General features: G+C 33.5%; 5 protein-coding genes and 1 long non-coding RNA gene across 7 annotated transcripts; 4 read left to right on the top strand and 2 right to left on the bottom strand.

The window, feature by feature from the left end:
- Positions 1 to 1,279: 1,279 nt before the first annotated feature.
- On the top strand, positions 1,280 to 2,765 carry LOC110619997 (aquaporin PIP2-4). The gene is made up of 4 exons (XM_021763535.2): positions 1,280 to 1,713; positions 1,804 to 2,099; positions 2,191 to 2,331; positions 2,411 to 2,765. Exons 1-4 carry the CDS (start codon positions 1,404 to 1,406, stop codon positions 2,528 to 2,530), a joined length of 867 nt encoding a protein of 288 aa, XP_021619227.1. The 5' UTR covers positions 1,280 to 1,403; the 3' UTR covers positions 2,531 to 2,765.
- Positions 2,766 to 6,238: 3,473 nt separating this feature from the next.
- LOC110619974 (serine/threonine-protein kinase-like protein CCR1) lies at positions 6,239 to 9,236 on the top strand. The gene has a single exon (XM_021763502.2). The coding sequence runs from the start codon at positions 6,545 to 6,547 to the stop codon at positions 8,861 to 8,863; it is 2,319 nt and encodes a 772-aa protein (XP_021619194.1). The 5' UTR covers positions 6,239 to 6,544; the 3' UTR covers positions 8,864 to 9,236.
- A 2,457-nt stretch (positions 9,237 to 11,693) lies between these two features.
- LOC110619975 (putative serine/threonine-protein kinase) lies at positions 11,694 to 13,764 on the bottom strand. 2 transcript variants are annotated; one of them, XM_021763503.2, is made up of 6 exons: positions 13,563 to 13,764; positions 13,322 to 13,437; positions 12,889 to 13,105; positions 12,551 to 12,788; positions 12,293 to 12,443; positions 11,694 to 12,187 (listed from the first exon to the last, which is right to left on the bottom strand). In XM_021763503.2, the coding sequence occupies exons 1-6, from the start codon at positions 13,636 to 13,638 to the stop codon at positions 11,861 to 11,863; spliced, it is 1,125 nt and encodes a 374-aa protein (XP_021619195.1). In that variant the 5' UTR covers positions 13,639 to 13,764; the 3' UTR covers positions 11,694 to 11,860. The 2 variants fall into 2 exon arrangements, with proteins under 2 accessions (XP_021619195.1, XP_021619196.1); XM_021763504.2 differs by having other exon boundaries at positions 12,293 to 12,380; positions 13,563 to 13,762.
- Positions 12,083 to 12,561, top strand: LOC110619976. The gene is made up of 2 exons (XR_002488734.2): positions 12,083 to 12,224; positions 12,305 to 12,561. It is a non-coding gene; the product is annotated as an uncharacterized LOC110619976 (long non-coding RNA).
- Positions 13,765 to 16,283: 2,519 nt separating the features above from the next.
- Positions 16,284 to 19,260, top strand: LOC110621644 (probable E3 ubiquitin-protein ligase LOG2). Its single transcript, XM_021765910.2, has 3 exons — positions 16,284 to 17,028; positions 18,302 to 18,797; positions 18,914 to 19,260. Exons 1-3 carry the CDS (start codon positions 16,568 to 16,570, stop codon positions 19,028 to 19,030), a joined length of 1,074 nt encoding a protein of 357 aa, XP_021621602.1. The 5' UTR covers positions 16,284 to 16,567; the 3' UTR covers positions 19,031 to 19,260.
- Positions 19,261 to 21,786: 2,526 nt separating this feature from the next.
- LOC110621037 lies at positions 21,787 to 23,916 on the bottom strand. The gene has a single exon (XM_021765060.2). The coding sequence runs from the start codon at positions 23,365 to 23,367 to the stop codon at positions 21,994 to 21,996; it is 1,374 nt and encodes a 457-aa protein (XP_021620752.1). The 5' UTR covers positions 23,368 to 23,916; the 3' UTR covers positions 21,787 to 21,993.
- Positions 23,917 to 25,933: the final 2,017 nt, after the last annotated feature.

Here is a 25,933-nt window from a genome sequence, read left to right as displayed (position 1 = left end):
TTTTCATCATACTAAAGCTTATAAATTAATAAAAATTGATTATAATTAAATAACTTGATTGGTATTCAATTATTTAAAAGAAATAATCAAATCAAATTGAAATTAAACTTTCCAAAAGTATTAATGAAATTGTATCAATTTTTTTATGATAAATTTTGCTTAGGTAAGGTGAAAATTAGACCTTCAAATGACAACAAAGCAGACAAAACCGACAACTTTGTTTATCAATCCTTTTAAAAAAAAAAAGACAAAACAAATACATTTTCCTAAACGATTAACCAGTGATTGAGACGTGGCTCAATTTCATCCACAAGATTTTCTGTATTAAAGATTTTCTTTTTTTAATTTGTATATTCGGTAGTGAATGATTAGTGATTACAATGATTGATGACGGCTGTGGGGACATACATACGTGGCATGAGGGGAGTGGTTGGGAGAATCAACGGCGAGTGCTTAGTTGGAATTGAGTTGTATGGACGGTTCCTGGTGACCAAATGAATGAGATGATATGGTCGGTTTGGTCGCCCATTACCTACCACGTCACTCCCTCTCATTACTCAATGTAATGGTGGGGCCACCCCCATACCATTTTCGAGACACGTGTCATCTAATGAGCTACTTCACTTTGTTCTGTTCCGAATAACGACGTCGTATTAACATCTCCTCCCTTGCATTATGATTAGATAAGAGGAAAGATAATATGGAGAGAAAATAAAATAAAATTAGAATAGAAAATATTTCAATTTATCTTATTAAATTTTCAATTCGAAGAAAAATAAAAAAATGAACTTCAAACTTTATTTTCTTGCTCTTATTTTTTTCTCACTTAAATACAAAATGATAAAAAAATAAATTTATTTTTTCATTCAAATTTCCCTTTTCATTTTTTTTTTTGAAAATTGCATGTAATTATATTTTAATTTATTGAAAATTTCACCAATCCATATTGAATACTATGCAATACAAAATACTCTTTGAGTCTTTGTATCCTTTGCGAATTTCTGAGGCTATAATCGGAGATCATGTTTGTTGGCGTTTGGCGGATGCAACGCAAGTAAAACCAATCACATGGAACTTTGAAAAAAGCTACAATAGTTGCAAGAATTGAGAGATTATTAGAACTTTATAGCCGAATCAAAAGATTTCCATACTTTGTAGCCGAATCAGAAGAGGCCAGAGAAGCAACCACATGAAGTGTAATGGTGAAGTGGGGTCAGAGAAATTGCAAGAACTAGATGGGGCGGCAAACCTAACTTAAATTAACACTCGCTATTCTCTCAAGCTCTCAATAGTCAATACTCACATACCCCATAAATACCCCTTCCTCTTCCACGCTTCTCACCACAAGTTTAATTAATCAATCAACATCCCTTTCTCTTCTGCCATATTCTTTCACAGTTCCCATGGCCAAGGACGTTGAAGTTGGAGGACAAGGCAGTGGGTTCCAAGCCAAGGACTACAGCGACCCCCCACCTGCACCATTGATCGATGCTGAGGAGTTTACTCAATGGTCCTTTTATAGAGCTATCATTGCTGAGTTCATAGCAACTCTTTTGTTTTTGTACATCACTGTTTTGACTGTGATTGGTTACAAGAGCCAGACTGACCCTGCCAAGAACGCCGATGCATGTGGCGGTGTTGGGATTCTCGGTATCGCCTGGGCCTTCGGGGGTATGATCTTCATTCTTGTTTACTGCACTGCTGGTATCTCAGGTAAATATATGTCTGTCCTCTGACACCTGTCTTGTGAAAAGAAATGATTTTTTGGGGGGCTTTTCTTAATTTTGTTTAAAAATTTTACAGGTGGGCATATAAACCCTGCTGTGACTTTTGGGCTATTTTTGGCGAGGAAGGTGTCTCTGGTGCGAGCTATATTGTACATGGCAGCTCAGTGTTTGGGAGCCATATGTGGATGTGGGCTCGTGAAGGCCTTTCAAAAGGCTTATTACACTAGGTATGGTGGTGGAGCCAATGAGCTTGCTGATGGGTACAGCAAGGGCACTGGATTAGGAGCTGAGATCATTGGTACTTTTGTTCTTGTCTACACTGTATTTTCTGCTACTGATCCCAAAAGGAATGCCAGAGACTCCCATGTCCCTGTATGTGCTCTGTTTTACTTATAAATCCTTCTTTGAACTGCAAAAATATGACTTTGAATTAAACTAATTTTGAGTATTTTTGGATTTGAAGGTCTTGGCTCCACTCCCAATTGGATTTGCTGTGTTCATGGTTCATCTGGCCACAATTCCAGTCACTGGCACTGGCATCAACCCAGCTAGGAGCTTTGGAGCTGCTGTGATCTACAACCAGGACAAGGCCTGGGATGACCAAGTATGCTGTTTTCCTCTATAATTAGTTTCTTATTATACTTAATTCCATTACATTAGCTAATTTAATTTTCTTTTTTCAGTGGATTTTCTGGGTTGGGCCTTTCATTGGTGCTGCAATTGCTGCACTCTACCACCAATACATCTTGAGAGCAGGTGCTGTTAAAGCTCTAGGATCTTTCAGGAGCACTTCCAACATATAATTGAGAGAAAGAAATCCCTCTATTCAACAGAGGCTGTTGAGAGTTTCTTGAGGCTTTGGGAACTTGGAATATGTACATTTATTTTGTATCTTTGTGTGCTTGCTTCTTGGGCACTTGCTTTTATTTGTGCCCAAAATGCTCTTTCCATTCTATTTTCTTTTTTTGTTTTTGCCCTTTTATGGCCCTGTACTCATTATGATGTTGATAAATTTATGGGCAACTGCTTTGTGTCATTCATCATAATGCCCACTTTTTCTGCTATAAAAATGATTTAAAAAATGAAATTTTAAATTGTTTTATCCATAGTGTAAAAGAAAATTGGGGCAATCAGTTTCAAACTAGGATGGAAATTCAGTAATATCATAATAATTCCACCACTATCTAGAGGAAAAGTGAATTAATTAGAATCAAATACATGACTATATTCTTTAGTGGATGAAATTGGGTGAAGATAAAGATGAATTATCAGAATGCCATGGTGGGGTGACTCACCACTCACAAATCAACTTTGCATGACTGCATTCGCTCATCTCTCTGCCTATTTTTTTTATCTCTTGAAGGAGCCCTACCTTTTAAAAGAAATTACAAGTCTCAAGCTCTATTCATATCTAAATTCTCCATTTTTCTGTTTGGTTTTTCAGAAAATTTAGACAAAATTAAGAATATAAAATATAGAGAAAATTCACTACTATTACCACCGCGCTATTACTCCTATCAATTATTGCAAACAATTAAAATTAATTATTGTGTTATAAATAAATTAAGTATTAAAATGAAAACTGTTATATTACAATACTTACATTTTTTTATTAAAAAATGTTCTAGAAATGGAGAACTAATTTTAAACATTTTTTAAAATAAATTTTTAGGTATATTATATTCTATAAACATAATTTTATTTATTTTATACAATGATATCATGATACGAGATGTTTTGAAATTCAGAAAAAGAGTTTTATAGTAATTGTGTAAGTCTATGGAGAGTAAAATATTACTCTCCTTTTATTTTTTCTTTTTTTTTTTTTCTGCTGCTATTAACGTTCAAACGCTTCTCTGTTACGGTGCCATCTGTCGCTATCATTCAGGTCTATACCTACGGATGTGTCAGAGTCCATCTCCACGTCAGGCGACCATTTAATTTTTTCTGTGCGCATGCGGATAGGGCGGCAAAGTGACTGGACCAACTACTCTCCTTCACGTTACATCATCGGCCTGGATTACTTTCCGCTGAATTTGAGCTTGCAATCAACTCGGCCTGTTCCGCATGTCTGGATCAAAATTTGAGATGTTGGATCGATTGGAGATTTTATAAACTCTGGACCAGTGTTATTTTCTTGGATTTGATCTTATTCAGCGTAGAAAAAACGGTCTATATATATATTATATAATTATCATTTTGTGAACTTCAAATATATCCCAATATATTAAAGAAAATTATAATGGCAATAAATTTGAAGGTATTTTAAAAGTTAAAAGAAAATTATAAAACGTTATGCTGATTGATTTCAGAACAACTATCAGATAATAAACAATGTATCGCATCTTATAATTAAAATTCTTATATATATTATTTTTGGATGGTGAAAGGTATTGATATATATGCAATGTATAGATTAGATTTGTTGTGAATATAAATGAAGCTAACAAACAAAACTCAATTGCTTTCTCCACGACATCCCACATGTTCTTTTCTGCACCTATGCAACCCCACTTCCATTCATCACCCAAATTTATTAATATATAAATAATATCTTCACAATTTTATAAATATAGAAAATAACATTTAATTAATTAATATTAAATAAATAAGAAATTGATAAATAAAAAGGAAAAGGAATAAAATGATTTATTCTTTCTAGAAATACACAATATAGCATGTTTCCTATTTTCTTTCACTCGGAAATCTATTATTATATATTAAATGTCAAAAAACAAAATCGAAAGTTCAAGAATGTCTTCTAATAAATTAGAGCTGAATGAATAAAATAAAATAACACTTTAATTTCATGATAAATGTGAAAAACAAAAAATAAACTAGTATTAACACATAATTAACTAATTTGGGTATTAAAAAATAAGAATGAATGGATAAAAGAAAAAGATTATTTCAGATTAGTACAAATTCTTCTAAAATAAAACTAAAATTTTAAAAAAATAATTTTCAATAAATAAAAATTGGTGCTTGTCCTTCTTTTGTCTTTGACTTGCATCTCTATGGCCATTGGATAGAAAATTTTCACATGTGTCGCCTAAAATCAAAAGCACATAGAGAAGTATATGATTCCTGATTGAAATTAATCAGACAAAAAAATCTAAATCAATTTCCTTACACGTGAGAAGTTAAATCCTTTGTTTTTGTTATCAGGACTACCGATGGTGACCACACAGCAGCCCATCGATTTTCTCATTTTTTATTCATTTCTAAAAAATTTGACACTTTTCAGGTGCCACTAATGCATAAACCTTTACCCTCAAAAGTTATTATTACCCTACTTATTTTTTATTAAAATTTAAATTTGAAACTTCACAATTCTAAAATTATTACGTATATTTTAATAAAAAAATTATAAAATTAGATTTAAATTGATTATTGCTTATTTTCATAAAAAAAGAACAGAAACAAAAACATGATAATGATACAGCCTGATTCTAGTTGCATAATGTGCGAAGGAGTGGGGTGGCAACGAAAATCCCAACTTGTCAGTTTTGCAAAAGGAGAAAAGGGTCCCATTAGATTGTAATGAGATACGATTCTTATAGGATTAGGCTAAGGGCAGCCCATTTTGCCCTTTTATCAGGTTACTCCAGTTTGATCTGAGCCCATTTTGGTTCGATTTAGAATCAAATTTAATTATTCTCATTCAATTTTCAATTTTAAATACAGATTAATTTGATTTAGTATATATGTCAAATCACTACGATTACGGTTTTTTTTTTTCTTATTTAAATTTATCCCACTCAAATTGTAAGGAATCTCAAACCTAAATCAGCTTTATCCAATTCAATCCAAAACGATTACTAACCAATTTTGATTTTTCAAATTTATTTAATTGAATTTTAATTTTAACTCGAACCTAACTTATGCCTAATTCCCTACTACCCACTGAATGGTTAGCTAGGTATATATAAAAATTCCTTTACTCACGTCAAGCCTTTAATAGAGTACTGCTGTAAGGAAATGTTATGGGGTAGAGTTCTGACCATACTGCCCTTGACTACCCAATAGAGTCAAGATCTGAACAAGCAAATAGCAATCACGTGATGTGAATATGATCTGCGGCCCGGAAAATTAGGGGACGATTAATTAAATCATTTATAAAATTATTTTTTTTAAAAAAAAACCTTATGTATTGAATAATTAGGGTGTTCATCCAAGCAGCATTTAAAACTTTAAGTAATAAATAGAGCAAAGTGCTGTTTGTGCATGAATGCAAACACACAAGTGTTACAGTTACGGCAGTGTCTGGATTTTATATTACAAGCTTCACTAAGTCATTTGTATTTTTTTTTTTTTTTTCAATTTGTGTTGGACTGTCTTTTGCACTGTATTGGCTGCTTCTTCCTTTTTCCTGCTCATTTACCTGCTATTTTTTTTTTTACAAAAAATATAATATTTTAATCTTTAAAATTTATATTATTTAACAGTCAAAGTTTAAATTAAACTCTATTTATGTTATTATGTTGAATTCTATGATTTTATATATGTTGGTTTGGTGAGAGTTGGATTCTTGGTTTCTTAAATGGAGGAAAATCAAAATCTAGCAGCCAATGACACTGATGCTAAGCTCAAATATTATATTTCGCGGTAAAATTATTTCAAGTTCTAACGGTCCATCAACAAACTGTAAAAATGGCGACACCCACGTTCTTGCATCGTCACCTACACCATTATCATCATCACAATCACAGCTCTCTAACTCTACCAGCACCTAGCTAAACCTCCCAAGCTCCATTATTCCTGTCCATGACATCCCTGATCCCAACTTATCGCCGTCGCCTCTATCCTCTTCACTGATGCAGTCTTTCTTCTTTCTCCTCCTCTTCCTCCTCATTTCCTGTATTGGGGTATCTGGGTTTGGATCCATGGGCCCTATCTCCGCCGCATTTGGAGATAACGGTTTCTTCTGCGCCATTGACGCCAGTGGCAAGCAGGGTGTTATCTGTTGGACAAAGAACAACACTTTGCCATCCTCATCCTCCTCTTCTTCCTCCTCTTCCCCATCGTCCACATCCTCCGGTTATTTTAGCAGCATTCCCGCTATGACGTCCCTCTCTGGCGGCGAAGGATTTCTATGTGGAATTTTAGCAAACAGTTCACAAGCTTTCTGTTGGAGCTCAATTTACTCGGGTCAAGATCTCATTCCTTCTATCTATAGAAACACTGCGTATTGGCAAATCGCTGCAGGCAAGAATCATGTTTGTGCTGTTAGGGGATCTTACTATTCTGGTCACGATTCGGGTACAATCGATTGTTGGGATATCGTGAAGACTACTAATAATAGTTTAACTTCTATGCAAAGCAGCCGATTTTATGACCAGTCCATCAGTAATCTTGTTTTTAGTAAGGTTGTATCTGGTGAAGGTTACAGTTGTGGCAGGGTCAGAGAAGGAGGAGTAGTTTGTTGGGGGCCAAACTCAGCGAGCTTGGGCGTTTCAAGTGTATCAGACAATTACAATGTTTTAGCTTCAGGGAGGGTTTCTCTATGTGGAATTTTAGAAGAGTCTAATGAGATCAAGTGCTGGGGCATTAGCAATGATTCATTTTCGAGCCATCCAGTTGGGACCCAGTTTGTGTCCTTAACTGCTGGCTCTAACCATTTTTGTGGAATTAGAGAAGATAATCATGGTGTTGAGTGTTGGGGAAGCTTTAATTTGTCATCTGTTCCCAAGGGAGGTTCTGGATTTACTGCAATCGCTTCATCTGATTTCACTACATGTGGAATCAGGGAAGATGATTTGGTTATTGATTGCTGGTTTGCCAATGGAACTTCGCCACCAGAGTACAATCCTCCACTGGAGTTGTTCAGTCCAGGGCTATGTGGTCCTGGCCCTTGTGGTGAGGGAGAGTTTGTTTTCAATGCAAGCTTTCTAAATGAGCCAGATTTGACAAGCTTGTGTGTTAGGAAGGATTTAAAGATTTGTTTCCCGTGTGCATCGAATTGCTCCCAAGGTTTTTTCTTGTCTAGTCCATGTACTGATAATGCTGATAGAGTATGCACAGCTTGCTCTCTTTGCCAAAACAGTTCTTGTTGGGATGTTTGTGGTATGCAATCATCTGCACAGAAACAATGGCACCACTTGCTTAGGTTAGTTATTATAATTGGATCTTCCGCATTGGGTTTCATTTTGATATTAATCAGTTGTTGTATTCTTTCACGTTCGATTGTCACTCCAAAAGAAGAAGGATCAAAAAAGCAGTTTAAATCTTGCATAGGAAAACCTGAGTTGGAAAATGACAATGCTTCAGATTCATACCAGCTTACATCCATGGCTTCTTGTCCTGGTGTGGCTCAAGTATTCCGACTCTCGGAGCTAAGAGATGCCACCAATGGTTTCAAAGAGTTCAATAAGCTTGGCAGGGGAAGCTATGGTTTTGTTTATAAAGCTGTCCTAACAGATGGGAGACAAGTTGCAGTCAAGAGGGCAAATGCTGCCACAATAATCCACACTAACAGTAGGGATTTTGAAATGGAATTAGAAGTCCTATGCAATATTCGACATCGAAATATTGTGAACTTGTTGGGTTATTGCTCAGAGATGGGAGAGAGGCTGCTTGTTTATGAGTATATGCCTCATGGCACACTTCATGATCACCTCCACAGCGGACTTTCTCCCTTGAATTGGAGCCTTAGGTTGAAGATTGCAATGCAGGCAGCAAAGGGGCTTGAGTACCTCCACAAGGAAGCTGAGCCTCCTATTGTCCATCGAAATGTCAAGACTTCAAACATTCTTTTGGATTCTGACTGGGGAGCACGAATTGCAGATTTTGGGCTTCTTACTGCAAATGAGAAGGATCTTGGTGCTGGTGGAGACATGAAAACTGATGTTTACAATTTTGGGATTGTACTTCTAGAGATTCTTAGTGGAAGAAAAGCATATGATGGAGATAGCACTCCTCCAAATATAGTTGACTGGGCAATTCCAATAATTAAACAGGGCAAGGCAGCTGCCATAATTGATCGATATGTGGCTCTTCCAAGAAATTTTGAGCCATTACTTAAACTTGCTGATATAGCAGAATTGGCTGTCAGGGAAGATCCTAATAACCGTCCTACTATGTCAGATTTGGCAACTTGGTTGGAGCAAATTGTGAATGATGGATTGACCTTCTAATCTTCAAATTGGATCTCAGGTATTGAGAAAAATCAAATTGACAGGGGAGTTACATGTGACAGCACCTTTAGTGAGCAATTTGCTATTTTCCAACTGTGCATCTGTTTTGTCTGGCTTCTTTTTTTTGTACATGATCTTGTTTCAAAGTTCAATCCCCTCCCCTCTCAGCATACACACCAAAAAGAGAAAAGATCAAAACTTTCTTTTGCCTTTGTGCTTGTATCCTTTAAGCCCCAGAAAGATGGAGGGCTTCCAGTTTTACACCATTCTAAATTTGTTCTTTTTCAAGAAATTTAATAAAATAAATTGTTTTCTAGGCAAAGCTCTTCCTACAATACATTAAATGGGACAATGTCTAGAGAAAAATTTTACTTATGTCATTATTGAACAGAAAGCATGTCAAAACCAGTTGTGGTCAGTTTTCTAACTGTAAATGCCCCAACATACCAGAGCTTTCTGATATGCAACTGTAAGTGACCTTCCATAAACTTCACTTTGCATAGGTTTCAAACAACAGGTTTATTTGGTTAGATTAATGATGAATTAGTTGTGCTGGACTTGATGAGTCTCGGTGTGTTTTCTTTTTTGCTGGCTTTGTTATCTAGTTTCAATATGCTTTGAAGACTGATTCATCAAATCAGAATGCTTTTGTCCCTGGAGGGTCTGCCCATTTCCTGAAACATAACGGGAGGGTATTCTGTTTCTTTGCAGCAAGATTTCTATGATTATCTGATGTTCATGGACTTTAGAACTAGAAAACGGGAAAAAAAAAAAAAAGGAAAAGAGAGTGGGATGAGGAGGAAAAGGAAGCCTTATGATTATTTAGGGACAAAGGAAGAGCCTCGCACGAAAAGAACAACACATGCTAGATTGTGAAGACAGAAAGAGAAAAAGTGTTGTGGTGGAGGTCTTTTTGGTAGCTCAAAAAATGAGGGAAAGAGGAAGAAAACAACCAGAGAGAGAGAGAAAGCGAGAGAAGCCAAAACTGTTGTTATTCAATGCACGAGAATCATCTCTACATTTTACACGCTTTATATTCTTTTCAATAAACTCTAATGAGCTGTTGTAATTGTAACTACTAAATAAAACGGTTGCAGCGGACTAGCAGCCTACCGAAAAGCTTCCTATTGCACTGTTATTCTTGCATGTATCAAAGAGAGAGACAAAGCAAAGAGAACACTTAACTACAGAGTATGAATGATTAACAATATTAGATTTCAAATTTCAGGTAAAATCTTGAAATCTTGTGTGAGCTGACATTTTCTATGACATCAAAAGATCAACAGAAGGAGAATTTGTTCAGTTGTCCTGTTATTAGATGATGAAAACAAATTCCCTTCTTGTTCTTGGTTTGGTCCACATGATATAGCAAGATTTTCACTTTTGGAAAATGCAGGTGAAGGGATATGAAGAATCCAAATTCATCCAAGCACTCCAAGACAAAGCAGTTTCAGAAGAAGAAAAAAGGCCATTGCTTTATGATCTTTAAAAAAGGGAAAAAAGACCTCAAAAAAAACATGGGTAGGCTCAAAAAGTGTTGCCTCTCTCTCTCTCTCTCTCCAGAACTTCTTTATTACTCTTTTTAAGGTCACACGCATAAGCCTACAACCTTCACTAAATTTATAGACAAAAAGTGTATGCATAATAAAAAGAAGCTTTCAGGTAGAATGATTATTCTTAGCTGTGTTGTGTGCTATGTGCCAAATTGCCAACTCAAAAGCTAGCTGGAAGTGGCATGGTGGAAAGAGTAACCAAGAAGCTCAAAACTGATTTTAGCAAGTAGGGTCCTATTTATCCCCTGTAGTTTTATCAAGTATCTGTGCCTTTCCTCTTCAATGCCCTTAAATTTTGCAACTTGAGCCTTGCTGCTTCCAAACTGCAGGCAATTTCAAGTCCCCAGTGCTGTCTAATTGTGACCATTTGGTAGCCAGCAACATCACCATCCATCCTGGTTTGAACTTTCTGTGCCACATTATATATATATAAATATTCTTTCTTTTGCATTTTCCAAACTTCTAACATACATAAACGCCTATTTTTAGATGCTGATTGTGTGCCTGGCTCCCTGTATGCCATCTGCAAAGCTCATCAGAAAGTCGGTGGCCTCCGCAGATGGCATGCGAGGAGCCATGCATGCTACAACTCATTTATTCCAGGAAGGGAATGTTTCCATGGTTGAATTAAATTAGCATACGTAAACTAGATAGGACTTTAAAGGGAACTTGGAATGAACAAGAAAAGATTATTCATAGTGGAGAGAACAGTCGAGCCCCTATCTATTTTCTTTTCCCACTCTTTACTATTATTTTAATTAACAGTAAGCAACATGGAGTTGGACTGAATTGGTAAGTGAGAACACAGAGCCTTTATTTGTCTTGCTTTTCTAATTGATTATTTATTTGTCCTTAAATTTTAGATATATTTTCTTATGTTTCGTGTTACTATTCAAATTAAATAAAAAATGAAAATTTATATTAAGAGCAAAGGGCGAGAACCTATAGGCCTGAATGTTATAAATAATTGAATTTTCTTTTTTTTTCCTTTTATGACATGTGAGATTTTAAAAAAGACTCTAAAATTAGAGTTTTAAGAGCTGGATTATATAAAATAAAACTTTATTTCTATTTTATTTATAAATATAAATTTTATAATCCAACAGCATTAAATTTTGTATGTTTCTTTCTCCATAATTGGAATTGAAAGTATTTGTCATAACATAATCATTATTTATGATTTAAAACTCTTAAATGCTTTTGTGTCTCTGTTCTTTATTAGCCTCCGGTGAATGTACAATTAATACAGTTAACTCCTGCATAATAAGATTAGTTCGTAATCTGTGAAAAAAAAAATCCATTTCCCTTTTTCTTTTCCTTTCTTTTCCAAAAAAGGAAGAGTTTGACCACATCTTTTTTTTTTTTTTCTTTTTCTTTTCCTTTTGACATTATACAAGAAGCAAACTTAATATTTTCTTTCCCTTTCTCTGTCTCTATAATCAACTTAAAAATATGTAGTACTAGGCAAGCTCATGACGGTTGTCCATGTTCTTTCCCTGGAGGAAGAGCTTTCAGATGTTTGTTTCTGATGTAATCTGATATTTTTGAGATCTGGAAGTTGTCCAGGTTGAGAAATCTGAACATCTCTGATGTCAGTTTCATTAGTCAACATTTTAGCAACCGTTGACATTCGTGGTCGGAGCTTGGCTGTTTCTTGCACGCAAAGTAGGCCGATCATCAAGAACCGAAGAGCTTCTTCTTCTGGGAAGTTCAGATTAAGAGTATTGTCTACCACCTTTATAAGTTTGTTGTCCTTGTAGGCTTGCCATGCCTGAAGATATTCACACACAGAAAACACTTCAGACAAGGTTGTTGTTTGTAATCCATTTTCAAAAACAATCATAATAATGTTAAACATGTGAGTTAAAATTTCAACCTTTTGAACTAGGTAATGTTCACCAAGTTCCAAGTCAAAATCCACAGCTGATCGTCCGCTGATAATTTCCAACAGCAGCACTCCAAAACTGTAAACATCCGATTTTCGTGTCAAATGTCCTGTAATGGCGTATTCTGGAGCAAGGTATCCTCTTTTTTTTTGGCATTTGTGAGTCCAAGAAACCTCATTAGCTATTGTATTTTTCTTAGTTAACAGTATATATGTATATGTATAAACAATAAAGCAGAATCCACTTACAGTGTGCCTGCAACCTTAGTACTAACATGTGAAGCCTTGTCTGTAAGTATCCTGGAAAGACCAAAATCAGCCACCTTGGGAGTAAAATTTTGATCAAGAAGTATATTGCTTGCTTTTATATCTCTATGCACAAGATGAGGTTGAAACTCCTCATGAAGATAAGCCATCCCACGAGCAACTCCTAAAGAAATATCCCTCCTTGCTTCCCAGCTAAATTTCATCCTGTTTTTCTCTTTGCCTATTAATCAAGCATATAGCATACGTGACAAGAAACAAAGTTTCCTAATTCAAATTTGCCTATTTATATACATATGTTGAAGAAGAAAGATGATAATTACCAAAGAGGATTTGAGCTAGGCTATTGTTTTCCATGTAATCGAAGATCAAATATCTGTTGGCTCCATCAACACAGCATCCTTGAAGTTTAACGAGATTTTCATGCTTGATATTACACAGTGCTGCTAACTCAGTTATGAACTCTCTCTCTCCACGCATCGATTCCACCTCCACAGAAAGAACCTTGACAGCTACAATGGAGCCATCCCTCAGCTGGCCCTGCAAACCCAAATCAAAATCAAATATTAGCATTTGGTGAAAATAGAAGATGAACCCATGAAAGATAAGTCATCAAGCACTCTAATTTCTTCAACTCAGGCCTGCATTTCTTGCAGAAGGTAGAAGCCGACAGGAGCAGACAACAACTGACCTTAGCGAAGGTAAAATTACGAGGTTTTCCAAGTACAGACATGATGTGAGAGGGGAGGAAATTACCCTGTATACAGAACCGAATGCACCTTCCCCAATTTTGTTCGAGGAAGAGAAGCCATCAGTGGCGATTTGCAGTTCTTCAGAAGAGAAAATTCGCAGATTGTCATGGTTCTGTTCACCTGGTTTTTTGTTGGTTTATGAACAGAAAGCAATCAACAACAGAGCTGATGGAGAACAACATATCATATAGAAATGACCATATATATGTGTGTGTGTGTGTCTAGTAAAATCTTGTAAAATTCACCTGGAGTAGTTGTATTGATGGTGGGTTTTCTGCTAGAGGAGGAGAAACAACTGAAACCACAAAGAGAGAACTTCATGTTTTTGCAAGTGAAAAAATCTGGCTAATTTTTTGAAATCTTGTAATTAAATTTGGGAATTAATGGGTCCTAATCAAGAAATATAGGAACTTAGGTGGCCGAAAGGGAAATGAGGTGGAAAGAAGATGACAAGGAAATATATATATATATATATATAGATAGAGAGAGGTGGGGACACAGCTATGGCAGCAGTGCCCTAGGGTTTTGACTTGCTCAATTCAGAATTTGAAGTATTCTTTTTCAGCCCATTTGAAATTTTATTATTATTATTTGACAACAAAACAATATTCTATTATTAGTACCATTACAATTATTGAATGGGTTAAGAAAATAATGCATAGTTTTGTCTTATTAAGAACATAACATATAATAGTTGGAAAAAAAAACTTGCATTTAAAATAAAATTCTAAAAAATATAAATAAAATAAATAATTTTTATAGAAAAAAAAAGTACTCAAAAAGTCGTTATGTTATATAACCTTTCTTTAATATTTTATTGGAAATGTTTTGGTCTTTTTTTAATTACTTTTATAATTTCATGATAAATTCAATATTTAGACGTTTTCACTTAACAATAATAATAGTTTTTCTACGTTTCATGGTAAGGTTTGTATAAATTTATTACGCACTATTATTACCCGAGAATAAATGTATAATATTCAAATTTCAGACCGTCAAGTTCGGTAAAAAAATCAACTTTGAATTCGTCTATTCGATTTTAGCTTGTAACCATTCTTGTCAGTTTACGGGGAAGAATTAAGAAGAGGAAATTGAAGAAGAAGTTTGTTCAACATTCAATTTTTATAATTAATGAGAGAATGTAGCCTGGAAGTTTCACATGGACTTGGACTCCATTTCCAACACATACTCGTATGTATTTGCTGTGCAGCGTCATATTTTACCTTTTTTATTTCAATTTACAGATATATTCTCATTTACTAGATTTTTTTTTACTCAGAGCATTTAATAGACCTTATTTCGTTTAGATGACTTGTAATGTTAAAGAGTCTAAAATATGTAAAGTCATTTTTATTTCTGTGGGTAAAATTTTTTCTAAGTTATATAATTATAGGTGTTGAATTATATGTATTAGAGACTAATGAAAGAGTTATTAGAAGAGAAGATTAAAATGAAGAATAGGAGCGATGAGTATAATTATTGGTCATTGCTTAATACAACTACCACAGCAAACCTATGTATCATTGGCATGCCAAGTTGGTTGCTCTATCACTCATAGTGGTTAAGATTGTTGCTCTTCTAATTAAATCAATGATCATCATCGCTCTCCAATTGAATGAAAATTTTTAATATAATAAATTCAATTTGAAATTTATAATGTATAGAGGAGTGGTTCTCTTTCTAAAAAATAGAGAGAATTTTTCTTTGACTTTTTTTTTATATATATTATAAAACAACCTATTTTGCGAAAATTTTCTTCCCCTTGATTTGTTTTTTATTAAATTTTATGGTCGAAGAGGAGATTAACGCATGCAGAAAAGAGTAAAAGAAAAATCTTAAAGGATAAGAGCGAGCATTCGATATTTTTGGCTCAAAATCGAATTAAATCGAATAGTCAAAAATTGAAATTTTAGTATTTATAATATCGAACTAAATTGATTTTAAATAAAAAGTGAATTGAATCAAATCAATCTTATTCAATTCGATCGTTTGGCTTTTTTAATAGACTTCTCATTTTTTATATTTTATTTTTAATATTATAAAATTTAATTAAAATATTTTAATATTAATTATGGTCTAATATTCTATTATCAAAAATAATATATTATTATCTCTAATCAATTCGATTTGATTTTTTTAATTTTTTATAATTAAAATTAAATTAAACTAAAATTTTTAATATTTAAAAAATTAAATTAAAAAATTAAATTAATTCAATTTGATTAATTTTTTTATTTTAACCTCACTTTCATTAGAGGGAAGAATAAGAACCGTCAATGGAGAAGAAAGTTAGGTAGGCTTTTGCGGATGGAATTTTGGTCTAGAGTTACTTGAGTAGAGTTTTGTTTATTATGGATTGTGAGTTATTTTGAGTTTAGACCCTTTGGGCTTTTTATACGATCGTTTGGGCTCTTTATATTACTCTTATTCTAATAATGCTATTATATACATATTATTAAGATAAGTTTGGTAGTCCAAATTGAATGAGATATTCATTAGCTTGTAACTAATTTTCATGAATAAGACTTATTTTTACTGAAAAGGTCTAACCAAAATACATCTATAAAATAGAATAAAAACAACTTAAATTTTTGTTTCCTCAATTCAAAGTTTTATTACTCTTTTTAACTTTTTTCCCATTTTTTTTTCTATCTTGTAGCTGTTTTTATGCTCTGTGTGTAAGAAATATGCTCCTTTGAGTGAGTTTTTCTGTTTTTCAAGTTGTTACGTCTTATATATATTTAGAGAGAAAAATCAAACTTACAACTGGATTTGAAATTTATCAATGGCGTATGAGAAAAGCATTTTTTAATTGAAATTAAAATTGATTTCATAATTGCAGCTGAAATTAAGACACTATGAAATATAAGGTTATATTTTTAAATAATTAAACTATATTATGAGATATTTTCCAAATTAAGATTTTTAAATTATATATTCAGGCAAAATAAAAAGCATCCAACTTTTGCATATCTGATGATGGAGGGTGTATTGGGTTGAGTTTTACGCAATCCCATTATATCCATCATCCACCCACTCATCCATCTGCACCTTCTTTCCCTTTTAACCCTTTTCTCTCCTTTCCCTTTTATCTCCCCTTGCGTTGCCGGCGAGGAAAGCATTCCCTTCCATTTCTTGCTTTTTTTCGGAAACCATTCTTCTTGCTCCAGATCCATTTTCTTTGTTATAATTCAAACCAAACCATTTTTTGTTTTATAACTGAAACAACGCAAAAACAAAAGTACACCTCATGGGAAATATTGGTAGCAGCGGTGTCCACGGGCGCCGGAGGCACGGTAGTCGCCGTAGCCATCCTCCTACGCCGCCACCAGCAGCTCCACAACCGGAAATCACCGGTAACCGGTACGTATTTGCTGCGGCCACTCCTTACCCTTCGCAATACCCCAATCCTAATCCACCACCGTACTACCAGTACCCTGGGTATTATCATCCGCCTCCACCGGCCATGCCTGTGCCGTTGCCAGCCCCTTATGATCATCACCACCGCGTCGACCCTTCGCATTGGGTTGGCGGCAGGTATCCGTGTGCGCCTATGATGGCTCCACCGCTGCCTTACGTGGAGCACCAGAAGGCGGTTACAATAAGAAACGACGTTAACTTGAAGAAGGAAAGTTTGAGGCTTGAGCCAGACGAGGAGAACCCAGGAAGGTTTCTTGTTGCCTTCACATTTGATGCTACTGTTGCTGGAAGGTAAAGCTTCAATCTTCTATTTTCAATTGATATTCCCAATTATGCAAAAACTTATAACTGTCAATTGTATGCGGTGTCAGGTTCTATTTGTACCCATCTGGTGAAGAGATTTTGTTCTGTTTTCAATGTTTGACTTTGAAAAGTTTTGACTAATGGACTTCGAATCAGTACTTGATTTCCTTAAATTCCATGAGAGGACACTTGGTTTAATTAAAGCAAGCTTTTGCATTTGACTCTTTGCTTATGTTTAGAACTTCATTATGAAATTAGATCGTAACATGGGGTGAACTAAGTTAATAAAATTTCAATTATTGAACGTATTCAAGGGCTGGGATTTCAGCTTTGAGTAAATGTTATGTGGTCATATTACATGCAAGTAAAAGATTTCTTGTTCAATCACCTATAAGATGGTTTGACAGCTTGGAGAAACAGATGTGAATTAAATCAGTTGGCAGCCTTAAATGGAAGCCTATGCTTTTAAATTGTTATGGTGAAAGTTGCTTTGGATGGAGTTCACTAGTTTTTGGTGTGAACTTATGGGTTCTTGGATCTGTGGAGACTTTTCTACAAAGAAAAGATAAGGTTGAGACCTTTTTGGACTTTTCGCCGTGTGTCACTGTGAAGGCTTTTGCAACAGAGTCACTTGTAACAGAAATTAACTGTGTTTTTATGCTGCATGTATCTAGCTTTTATTATGTATTTATGGATGGGTGATCTTCTTCTCTTGATGATATTTTGTCCGGAATTACAAGCTTGGGAGTGCCCTAAATTCTATAAATCTAATTTCTCTTTGTCACCTTGGAAAAGAAATGAAAATTTGCCACATGCCAAGCTTCCAGATTGATGTATCAGATATGTGCTAAAAAGGCAATTCATTACTGATTTGGAGATGTTCGTGGAAACTCTTAATGCAGTGAAGGGGCTGTCAACCTCTCTTACTATATTTGCTTTTTTTAAGTTGGAAAGTTTAAGTTACAATCTCTCTTTAACTGTCATAACTGTTAATTGTTATTCGCAGCCTGGGGTAGTTTATGAGGTAGTGCAGTATTAAATGATTGTGCAGAATGGTGAAAGATTTTTCATATTCGTCTATTATGTATCAAAGTTATGGTTTCTTTGATGCAAATTATCTGATATTTTTTGTCATTAGTCTTATTTAGCCTGGTTATTAATGTGGCCTTATAATCAGGTTTTTGTTCGTAATTTGGACTTCTTAATGTTTTCTATTTGACACTAATTTCTAATGGAATTTGCATTTTTGTTATTCAAACAGCATCACTGTTATGTTCTTTGCAAAAGAAGGTGAGGATTGTACTCTGACACCAATGAAGGAAAACCTTCTTCCACCAGTGACAGTAACTTTCCAACAAGGTCTTGGGCAGAAATTCAGGCAGCCTTCAGGAACTGGGATTGATTACTCAGTTTTTGAGGAGAGAGATTTAACGAAAGTGGGTGAGATGGATGTCTATCCTCTAGCTGTGAAGGCAGAGGCTTCCCCTCCTAATCAGAATGAAGAAGAAGGAAACCAAATATCTGGAATCACAAATTCTCAGATAACGCAAGCAGTGTTTGAGAAGGAGAAAGGCGAGTACCAGTTGAGAGTAGCAAAGCAGATTTTATGGGTGAATGGGATGAGGTATGAGCTGCAGGAAATATATGGGATTGGGAATTCAGTTGAGGACGCCGTGGATGCAAATGACCCGGGAAAGGAATGCGTGATTTGCCTGTCAGAGCCACGGGATACAACTGTTCTTCCCTGCAGGCACATGGTAAGTAAATTTCTTCAGGAGGGTAAATAGATGTGCAAAAACGGCTAACTCATTTTTTTTCACCTATGCCATACCGAAGCACTCCCCATCATGCTGACCTTTGTTTTGTGGTGCAGTGTATGTGCAGTGAATGCGCGAAGGTTTTGAGGTTCCAAACGAATCGGTGTCCGATTTGCAGACAACCAGTGGAGAGGCTTTTAGAGATAAAGGTCAACAACGGGCCTGATGAATGATAAGTGGAATTGCTCCTGCCTTGCTGTATAGTATAGTGGTCTCCTTTCTTTTCAATTTCTTGTTTTCTAATAATCGCTCTGGAAATGATAACGAATTTGGTGCAGTATGACAAAGGAAAATTGTTGGTTTTGTGCCATAAATATTTTGAGCCAATGCTTTAAGCTTGCTCATACGAATATCTGAGTCATGTTTAATCTGTGAGATAAAATGTTTGGTTTGATTGGTTGCCCTTTTCATTGTTTTTTTTATAAAAAAAAAAAAAAAAAAAAAAAAAAAAAAAAAAAATTATCTTGCATTTTGACCATCTGATCTGGTCCGAAAAGCTTTTCTTAGCTTATTAGTCTTGTCAAGGTAAGCTGTGTTTTACTGCGAATCCAGTATGGAGGAGCGCTTCAATACAAGTGTTATTTAAACCTGGTCTGAATCGGCGCTTGAATTATAATAATAATTATTGTAGGTTTAAAAAAAAATCTATAAATAATTATTATATAAGTAATTTTGAAAAATGACAAATGAAAATATGTGGATTGAGAAGTAATGATAATAATAAAAAACTTCATTAAAACCTGGGAAACACGATATGTAGTTTTCAGAAACATCACGTGGAAATATTTTTAAGGCATTGTTAGGAGCGGACGCACGCTCCCTTCAAATCCTTTTTATATTTCTTTATACGTCCTTTCACTTGTTAAAAATTATCTCATGTGACATTGTTTTAATAATACTTAAAAACTTATATTTTTTCAATTCTACCTTCACATTAGTAAACACATTAAGTATTTTTATAATTTCTTAAAATCAATCTTACATTTCTATTTAAAATAAAATATTTTATAAGAGTTTAATTAAATTAAATTTTTTATATTAATTTTATTATTTAAAATGAAGATCAATTTTTTTAATTTAAAAATATCATTTTAAAATAAATTAAAACCATATATGATTTTATAAAAATTTATTTGAATGTTTTTAAAAATGAAGTGTTTCAAATAAGATTTAATTAAATTAAAAAATATTTTGCTATCATTTAGAATGAACGGTAATTTAGTCTTTTTAATTTAATAAAATATTTATTTTAATTATAAATTTTTAAAAATTTATAATTTAATCTTTAATATTTAAAAAAATATAATTTAATCTCATTTTAAAATTAATTTACAGTTAATTTTTATAAAAAAATTTATAAAAATAACAAAAATGCTCTTTTAAATAAAAAAATCCAACTAAACATATTAATTCATCCCACAATCTCCTTTTTTTTTTTTTTTTTTTTTTTTATCTCCTCTTCCTCAGTGAATCCAATTATTACATCGCACTTTAACGCATAAGCCGTAGTTGCAACTTTCAATTTCGTCTGTAATGGTATTCCGAATTTTGTTGTCGGTGGTGTTATGGATCTCGTCATTGATGCCGCTTGATGTTGTCATCGATGTCGCTCTACGCTGCACTTCATCTCGCCTTTGCTCGCTATTTTACCGTCATTACCGCGTGGAAGGGACTAAAAGCTATCAGCAATAATCATGCTGCCGTTCTTAAATAGGAAGATTAGAGGGTCTATCATGGACAGTGTTTTCAATTTTTAGATTCCTTCAGTTTTGTTTCAATTGGTTCTTCAATGGATTATACAGTTATTTATTTGATTATATAAGATATTAATTTAAAAAATTAAAATAGTTTATAAAAAATATTTAGAGATTTAATTGTAAAATATAAAAGTAAATAATTAAATATGTAGAGATCAATTTTAAGATTTTTCTTAAATAATTATAAAATTTAAGTATCAATTTAAAAAATTATAAAAATTTTATTACAGATCTAATTAAATCTCAAAGGATTTTGTTATTTTAGAACGAAAATACATATTAATGGATATTTGAATTATTTTTATTAAAATAAATAGTAAATTTTAAAAATATCAAAAATTAAATTATAAATTTTTTAAAAATATGCGGCGGATATTTTATTACATCTAAGAGATTAGACTGTAATTTATCCAATAATTTAATTACTTTTTTATTGCTGTGAAAACGAAACTTAAAAAAGACTATTTCATTTTCCTCTCTAAACTTCAATACAATAAAGTACATTAATTTTAATTTTATTTAAAAAAAAACCACTCCTACTTGCGACTATAAATTCACATAATTACTATTTTATCACTCTCTCTAAAATAACTTTACTATTTTATTCTATTCATATTTATAATTATTATGAACTAATAAAATTACTTTATTTTTAATAAATTAAATATTAATACTTAATATTATGAATAAAAAATATATATTCAGTATTATTAATTTATTTTTTAATTTTTTATTACAGTTTAGTTGGACGAAAGAGTCCAAAATGAGACCAAGGAACCTGTTGACCCATGTGACCACTTATTGCGTACGTGGATATAAAAACACCTATCAGATCCGCACCTCACAACCACTGCTCTGTAAAGCTTATGCAATGGCACTTCACCATTAATTTATAGCATCTTTCTCTTTCTTCCCATTATTTTAAGTGTCAAAAAAAAAAAAAAGCACTTTCTCCGAGGAAAAAGATACGGCAAGCGCAGCATCTGTTCTTTAACTATTTTGACGTTCCTCAATTATTAGATAAACACTACTAAATCTTCATTAATCCCACTCGTTTTCGTACCCTGAATTCTATAAATTAATAGCTTTTACAGAGCTGACCCACCACACCAGCTTCTGTGGTTTATCAAGCATCTTGGATCAAAGTGGAGCAATCAACAAGTTCAAGAACAGAACACAAAATGGTTGTTTATTTAGATATTAAACTGCTCAAGTGCCCAACCACAAAGCAACTTAGGATTCTGATGGATGTCTTCGCTGCATCCTACATTACCACTTGAGGAACTTCAACAAAAACAACACAAACACACAATAACAACACAGACTAAGAACAAACACAGCTCAAACAACACACAGTTCCTCAAAGAACTAACTGGGGATTAATCTCCCCACCATTGGTGGACATACATGCCACTGCTTCTAAGGCTCTTGAGCAGATCCATGCAGTCCTTGCTCACCGAACCATTGTCATCCACACGATCTCCGCAGCTAAGGAACAGCTCGTCAACAAAGCATATGGCTCCGCTTTCATACAAGTCTGCGAGGAATTTCAATTCTGCCTTTCCTGCTTTCATCTTTAGAACTACAAAATCTGCATACTCCACTGTTTCTCTAAACCAAGAAAGGAAATCAAATCCCTCATCTTCCACGGAAGGATCTAGATCTTCAACATCAGAAATTGACGCAGTAATCTTGTCTCCAGCAAGGCCAGGATAGTAAATGAAGGTAACGCCAGGTTTTTTAACACATGAAAGCAGAACTGAAGTGTTGTGGTCAACAAAATAAATATCTAAAGCCTTGTGATCCACAGGATAAGATGGAATGAACCAATTAGCAACACTAGAGTTCAGACGTTCTGCTGCACCAATTTCAATATACACCAACTTTTTCCTAGAAAGCACATCAATGAAATTGGGCAAATATGCAATATGTTTCTCAGATCCCATTTCCTTCTTCTCCACAAGGGGTTCTAAATGTTCCAAAAAGGGTTTGTTATTCAGAAAAGATTGGCAATCAGCTGGTAGGCGGAATTGCTCAAAGGAACCAACCTTTTCAAATCTTTTCTGGAAAACCACCAATGTATATTCATGAACATAACCAACATGTATTACATTGGAGGCTTTCAATAATGATGAGACGGGCGTAGCAGATCTAATCAAGCCATTTGGGTTCAAACCACTAACACCCACGAGCATAGCCCCGATTCCACCGGGCTTCAGAACACGCTCAATCTCAAGCACGAGAACTGCAGGGACGGAAACCTCATCTAGGTCCCTAGAGAGGACAAAATCAAAGAAATTGTCTGCATATTGAAGCTCATAAACGACCTTCCTATGCTTGATAGAGAAAAAGGGGTGTCGGTGCGCCCCACAAGCATTGGCAAATCCCAACTCTCGCAATGCATACACGGCAGAGGCCGATCCTTCACCGACATACAGAGCATTTGAACCATAATCCAGCAGTCGCTTAACCATTAGCTCTCTAACAACATCCATGGTCAAATTAACATCTTCCTTGCACTCAAATGTGTTCAAAATGGGTTTCAAAAACCGATTCTGAAACAAATTCGTGCCCGTAAAGGGCGAATCACATTCATGGAAGTACACAGAATCGAGCAATACTGGATCATTCCCAGAAAGGATTTGGATGAAAGGAATGACAGAAAGAGCCGAGGCGAGCATAAATGCACGTAACAGCAAGCGCCTGACTATTGGCCCACCCAGGATCTGGGTTCTCAGGGACTTAAAATCCATGGATTTTCACGATTATGAACGAAATTGACACCAAAATATCAACCGGGAGGAATTCAGACAGAGGGTTTCGAAGAAATTGTCAAAAGAAAAGAACTTGTCTTTTGAAAGAGAGAGATCAAAGCCAAACTGAAGGGAAGAAAAGAATTAGCGAGTGCAAAACCTGGAAGAAGTGTGATTCCCACCCACAAGAACACCCATTGATTTTTGGATCCTTAACCATACTCTTCTATGAACCCTTCTCGGGTTTGATTGACACCAGGTCTGTTCCATCTTTGCTTTATCGAACCGCACCATGGAATTCTTCCAGATCTCTACATTATTTGCTTCTTTCAAGCCCTGCTTTCTCACAAGTTTGATGAAAAAAATTCCAAAAACAAAAAAAGAAATAGAGAAATGAGAAGAAACTTCAGATTCCCAAAATGAGGAAAGAGAAGCGGAAGTAGGGTTAGGGTTGAGACTTGAGAAGTGAGCTTGAGTGAAGAGAAGCAATGGAGAGTGAGAGATATAGGAGAGCAGCGGTAGATCTAGAGTAGACAGTACATGTGTGGGCATGAACCTAACAGTTGTCTCAAAAAAAATTTTTTTTTAAACTAAAAATATAACTTTAAAATATTAAAATAATTATTAATTTCAATTCTTTATGCTTTCACTTTTTTGTTTTTGTAATAGAATTTTTTTTGAAAAAATATTCAATTGTTTCTATTTTAATTAATGAATTATTTGAAAAAATAAAATATAATTTTTTAATTTAAAAAAATAAATTATATATGATTTTATTAAATTTATTTTAATTTTTCTTAAAATTTTAAATGGAGCTTATTAACGCATTTTTGATTATATGAATTCATAATTTTACACATCAAGATTTAGTTTAGTTACAAAAATTAGCATAACAAAAAAAGGAAAATTAGTTTTTTTTTTAAAAGTGCATATCAAATCATTAATTCAAATAATAATTTAAATAATTTAAAATAAAAGAAAATAAATTTGATATTTTCCTAAATTAATTTGATATTTTCTAAATTTGCTTCTTTCAACTTTCAAGCTCTTGCTTTTTTCAGATTAATTTTTAAAAAATATTGCACAAGAATAGGAAAAAGAAAAGAAAATAAAAAATAATAAAAAGGACGGATGAGGTTCATTATTGTCTGACAAAGGCGCGTTGGGAGAGGGCCCGCCATTTTGTAAATATTAGCGAATCGGGCCGTAGAGACCGTTGTGGTTTTAATGTGAAAAAGCATGGACAACGATGTCGCAGTTAGGGACAGCGTTTTGATAGGGAAGGGCCCAATGAACAGCCCATTCCGATTTTGGGTCTCTCCGTTGTATATATAAACATTGGGCCTTTTCTCCAACGGTTAATCGGTTCTCAGTACTTTTGGTAGTTTAAACAGATACTTTTTTTTAAATAAGATATTTTATTTGATTTAATTCATTCCTCAAAATTCTTATATTTTTCTTTTGTTTTTCGTTTTATTATTTCTCTTGACGAGGGTTTAATTATTTTTCTTAATAAATAGGTTTTTCTCATTATATTTAACATTTTATCCAAACACCAAAATCTTTATTAACAACATAACACATAGGCTAATAAGGAATTCATTACAAAAATTACACATCTCTCTATATTAGTGGAAAATTAAAAAATCCTCACTTAGTTTTTTCTAGCTTTTTCTGGCTGTATAAATCTTTTTATTCTTTTGATATGGCATATGTTACTCTTTTCACTGTTAATTTAGAATGTATATAAATTTTATTTATTTTTTATTTTGCAGTGAGCATCTAACAAAAAGAATTTATTGTGGTTATTTTTTTTTATTTCATTTCATTAATTTTGATTCGATATATTGGTTGCATATTATTTAAATTTATTAGGATAAATTTATTATAGCACATAATTTAAACTCTCAATAAATTATAAAATCGGTTATAGGAATAATGTGAAAAATACAATATTATTAAAATAATTTATGGCAAATATATGAACTAAAATATAAAAAAAATCCATTAATTAATCAATTAAATAGTAATTTTATTTTAAAATATTTTTTAACAAAATTTAACAGAATATTATATGTGAAATTTCTTCTTATATATTTAATTTTTTTAGTAGGGAATTAAAAGATAAAGAGACTCCAATTTAGATATATCATATGAGTAAATATGTGTTTAAACACTGCAACAAATCATATTAAAATTTAATTAACAAAAAAAAAAGTTAACATATCATTGATTAGATATAATCTGTTACATTTTTATAATGAATTCTGTAATTTTAAATTAATACATACATTTGACAGTAAATAATAATTTTTTTAAAATTATAACGCCTTTAAAAAAGAGTTAAAAAAAATGATGTGGAGGTCCATGCATCTCATGATCGAGGATGATTGAAGGAGACTCAACAACTATGTCATTGTCACTTAGATAATCTTCATAAGTGGTCCTAACCTAGTTTGTCAAACCCTTAATTTTAATATAAATAAATAAACTCAACAGCATTAAACAAAAAAAAAATGGCCAAGGGCCATCTTCCTTTTTATGGCCTTCATTAAAAGGGCAGAAA

The sequence above is a fragment of the Manihot esculenta genome, chromosome 8 (genome assembly GCF_001659605.2).
Source record: "Manihot esculenta cultivar AM560-2 chromosome 8, M.esculenta_v8, whole genome shotgun sequence".
NCBI classification, from domain to species: Eukaryota; Viridiplantae; Streptophyta; class Magnoliopsida; order Malpighiales; family Euphorbiaceae; genus Manihot; species Manihot esculenta.
Note: the sequence above shows the minus strand (reverse complement) of the source record. Positions and strands in the feature narration are given on the sequence as shown.